Raw genomic sequence first — 4,947 nt, 5'->3', positions numbered from 1 at the left:
GTCTCATAATGAATTTATATTAAAGCTTAAAAATATTTTGAAAAAGTGTTTGTATTCTTTAGAGCCATACTTAACAGGCCAGATTACTTATTATGCTATTATAACATTTTAATGGTCGTTGTTTAAGTAATGAAACGTTCTTGACAATGCGCTTAGATGACAAGAGAAGGATACTTTGAGATTACATGCTGGAATGCTGGAAGATATCATTCTCTGACTATTGCTTCCTCTTGTAACCTCAAAAGCTATAGAGATTACTCCCTCATGCTGCAGTACACACATTCAATCTGATACAAGCCTCGTTAAAAACCTGTGCTTGTTGTCTCGGAACAGAACTCGTGTGGTTGTTCTCTCTCTATTTTATATATATAGGAAGGAGGGGGACAACCTTATCTGAATTTTATTAAAGATAGAAAAAAGGTACAACAAGGTAGTAGAGAAAAAAGTTGAAAAAACTCCAAATACTCATACAATCATCTAACAAAGATCCCTAATTCAAAATTCCAGACACTCTAAAATAGCTCATACTTTGCACTGTAAAAATTTAAGTTTGAAATAACAAAATAACCTGGCCATTGCTGGCAAGAAGCGTGCAATAGTAGTGCCACCGGATAACGCCAAGAGAAACAGCTGAATTATTGATGCTGGAAGAGCAGCCCGCCAGACTATTGTGCTTGTTCTCATCAGTGACAATCATCAGATATCTCACACAATTTGTTACCGGGGCTCTATTTCAGTAATTGACATGTTATGTATAGATGACAAGCTAGGACTGGAATCGGCAATTCTGGAAGTCACATTTGAATCATTGGCTGCTCTGCTTGGAACAAAATATGCAGGCATTGAAGGAGTCGGAAGTGTAATGGAGTAATTACTCAGCATTAGAACAACAGATTCCATGCAAGGTCTCTTCCTCGAGTCTTCCTGAACACAGAGTAATCCTATGTGGATGCATGTCAAGGCTTCTTGTCTATGGTATAATTCACCTAAGCTATGATCTATTATTTGCAAAGCCATATCTTTGCTCCAGTGCTCCCAGACCTACTCAACGAACAATCAACAACATGAATCACAATGAAGAATAAAAAGAACAACTCCCTTTCCCTTTGTGCTTTCCATATTTTGCTACATATATTAGTAAAGAAGGGAGTTTGCGAGTCCTTACATAGCTTAGGAGGTTGGTAGCACAACCCGATCCATGGAAGTCACCGATTCTTTGACCGGTCACAATCTCTAGAATTAGAACTCCGAAACTAAATACATCTGATTTAGTTGAAAAATGCCCCTGCATTGCATATTCCGGAGCCATGTATCCACTGCACACCACCAAGCAATGGTCATTTGTTGAAGCAGCTAAGTAGTACAAGTTGTTCTAGATTGAAAGTTTTTTAACATACTTTGTGCCAGCAATTTTACTAGCACATCCTGCGTTTTTTCTGATTCGGCGAGCTTTGCAAGACCAAAGTCCGAAATCTTGGGATTCATGTACTGATCTAATAATACATTACTTGCTTTTAGATCCCGATGGATAATCTTGAACCGAGAATCTTGGTGAAGATAAAGAAGCCCTCTTGCAATTCCTTCGATAATTATAAGCGCTTTCCCCAGTCCAAGAGTCCACGTTTAGTAGGATCTACATCCAATTAAAATCTAGTCAAAGTATATATATAGTAATGTCATAATCTAGAAAGCATAAATACGATACGAGATATGGATACAGTATAATACGAATATGGAGATATGACAAATTCTTAAAAATATAGGATACGATACGATTGGAAATGATATATTAAAAAATATAATATTAATATAAAGCATAAATACTCAAGATAAATTTAACATATAAACACAAATCATAACTCAAGAACATCTATGTTTGAAAAGTAAGCATCATTAATGCATAATCATTATAAGCAAAAATCTTAAAAGATTGACATGAAAACACTAATGTTTCAGTATGCAGCCGTATCTAACCGTATTCCTGCCATACCCAGCCGTATCTGATGCCAGAAAAATCAGAAAAGAAAGAAAAAACAGTCGGAAACATAGTGGGTATGTATCGCATCGTATCCCCGGCATTTTCATATCGAAAATATATTCGATATGGGTACGACAGCTATTTTGCTGTATCCATGTTCCTAGCTAGGTCACAATGATTGAATTAGAGATCAGAAACACGAAGCTCTCTCTCTCTCTGCCTCTATAGAGAAGGGCGAGGGGGAGAGAGAAAGAGGAGAGGCATGAAGCTTTTGGCTTACTTCAAGATTATCCTCTGAAAGTTATCATAATATAAACAAATTATCTAATAATATAAGCAAATTATCAAATTGAGAATTCAATATATGAGATGCTTACTTTTTTTTTTTTTTTTGGATTGCATATGAGATGCATACTTAAGGCTATTGTTCAACCATACGAGATAAGAAATATATTAGTTCTGTTTCTTAAGGCTGCTTAGCTTCAAGAACGTGATAAGAAATATATTATTTCTGTTTCTTAAGGCTGCCTAGCTTCAAGAACATTTTCCAGAATAATATCACAATTTACTCAAAAAAAAAAAAAAAGAGAATAGTATCACATAATATCCAATATAAGAAAATTATAAAACTAAGTGATTGTATATCGAGGCTATTTTTTTATAATAAGCTGCCAAAATAATGAATGTGCTACAACAATAAAGATAGAATGTATGTTCCAGTGACACATATGACTTGTCACCATGTAGTTTCTTAAAATATAAGAGTCCAGCGCCACGAACGTACTAAACAAAAATTTGTCAAGGCTTGTATTCGGGAGGAACTCGTAGACAAGTAACTTTTCTCTCTCTTCTAAACAACAACCCAGTAGCTTTACAAGATTTCTGTGTTCAAGCTTGGCAACAAACATAACCTCATTTCTTAGCTCTAGAAATCCTTGTCGTGACCTTCTGGAAAGTCTTTTCACAGCTATTTGCCGGCCATCTGATAATACCCCCTATTGCAAATTTAACAGGATATAAAGAAGATTGTTATCCGATTAAAATTGAATAGAGACAACTGACAATATAAAGTATAAGCAGAGTAGGTAAAGGCTAGATTGTACCTTGTAAACTGGCCCAAACCCACCTTCTCCAAGCTTATTCATGCAGAGAAGTTATCAGTCGCAACTCTAAGTGTGCCTAAATCAAATAACAGATCTTGCACGTCTGTAATTTCCTCATTTTCAATATCTGTAGTCGTTGTAAATATTTTTATATAGTATTATGAATAGCACATCAGCTTGTTAACAAAAGAAAAGTAAAACTTATAGTTTAATCCCACAAGATTTATTATATGTAAAACTTACTGGATAACTTTAAACATGTTCTCCTCCTCCATAAACAAAAGAAAATGGCAGAGAGGATCACCAATGAACATAGAATGGGGATGACCATCACTCTGTTAAGTTTTCCTGATCCAAAATGTTAAAATTTTAATTAATAAGCCTGATTGTCTCTTTATATAAAAATCCTTTTTCATGCATACATGCACGCACACATACATAAGTTATAGCTTAACAATTGATTGACCTACGAATCATCCTAGTTAAGGTACTTTGGATGGCCAACATGTCCATGAAATTTTTAGTTGGACTAGATCCACCGAACTGGTGGACCAATCTAACGGCAAAGCAATACGCACAAACTCGCATGTATTGCACTCTTTTCTATTTTTGTCCGTCTCCATGAGTGTTGTCTTACAGTTGGATTGGTCCTGCGGCTCAACGGCTGACCTGGTCCAACCAATAGTTTCTCCTGGATAACATTGCTTGATCGTAATAATTAACCTAGGAAAAGAAACGCTGTTGGTAAGGAAGGAAAACTTCAGCTTTACCTGATTCTTTTCCTCTGGACGGTGGAGGGTTGGAATACGCCCCCGGCACCAGCACCGGCGGAGGTGGCGGTGCCGCTCCGACAGATTCATCATAGAAAGCATACATCGCATGCCTCATGTAGCAACTGTATGCCAGCGTCTCCGCTCCGGCACTCCGTGGAAAGTTAGTCGACATGAACTCCATCGACTGCTGCAGGCACTGGTTGCAGTCGTCCTCAGACTGATCCCTCGTGCACTGCACCAGACCGTACAGCCTCTCAGAGCTCGTCACATTGACCTCTCCCGTGGCAAACAGCAGTGCCGACCCGTATGCCGCCCGCTTGGTTAAGCCGGCCATCAATTCGGCCAACAGAACCGCAAATCTCGGGTTCGAGGCATTCTGCCCCGCGTCGTCGGCGAACCATCTATCCTTTTTTAAAGTAATTGTATCGTTGTCTTTGGAGGAGGAAGTGACGTTGATGCTTGTGGAGTAGTAGAGAAAGCATGTATCGTACCAAAGGGCCCCGCTTCGACTCAACGGGCAGAACCGGGGCAAGTCTTTGGTGGCGGAGGAGAGGCAGGAATGGCATTCGTTTTGGGAGACGTCGCCACGGCAGAGGGCGGAGCCGAAGACTTGGTTAGGGGGTCGACCTCTGGATTGGGCGGAGAAGCCGGTGGGAACGACGGCAGAGGAGAGGGAGGGGAGGAGGTGTTGGAGGTTGGATCGGTATGTGTCGTCGGTTGTGGAGTTGGACGTGGAGCAAATGTACCATCTGTTGGCAGAAGTGGCGGTGTAAAGAGTGAAGAGGAGGGAGGAGAAGAAGAGGAGTTGGGGGAGGTTGGAAGGCATTGGGATTGGCTTTTTTGGTACGGTTTTTGGAAGGGAATGTAGAAGTGTATGTGATCTAATCTAATTGCTGCTCTGGGGTGGAAGTTATAACGTGTTGGTCTGGAGACTTCGAGTTCGAAGAGACACGTTTGCGGCCACTGCTGTTGTTTGAAAAATTGGAGGCCATTGTTGATCAACAAAAATAATCAAGGGTATTGACTTAGAAGACTACGGACAATAACGAGATAGAGACGTACGGAGCACCGACGTCACGACAGGCTTGACGTA

At 39.7% G+C, this 4,947-nt stretch overlaps 1 protein-coding gene across 1 annotated transcript; it reads right to left on the bottom strand.

Moving 5' to 3' along the window:
- Positions 1-375: 375 nt before the first annotated feature.
- Positions 376-4,717, bottom strand: LOC105046951 (cysteine-rich receptor-like protein kinase 10). The gene is given in 10 exon segments (XM_029265362.2): positions 376-1,041; positions 1,166-1,316; positions 1,398-1,428; positions 1,431-1,592; positions 1,595-1,633; positions 2,763-2,973; positions 3,082-3,125; positions 3,128-3,208; positions 3,325-3,429; positions 3,852-4,717. Coding segments are annotated over 10 exon segments (1,977 nt in total). The 5' UTR covers positions 4,681-4,717; the 3' UTR covers positions 376-717.
- Positions 4,718-4,947: the final 230 nt, after the last annotated feature.

Source organism: Elaeis guineensis, chromosome 6 (assembly GCF_000442705.2).
Source record: "Elaeis guineensis isolate ETL-2024a chromosome 6, EG11, whole genome shotgun sequence".
Taxonomy (NCBI): domain Eukaryota; kingdom Viridiplantae; phylum Streptophyta; class Magnoliopsida; order Arecales; family Arecaceae; genus Elaeis; species Elaeis guineensis.
The sequence above is the reverse complement of the archived record's forward strand: the minus strand, read 5'-3'. Positions and strand labels throughout refer to the sequence as shown.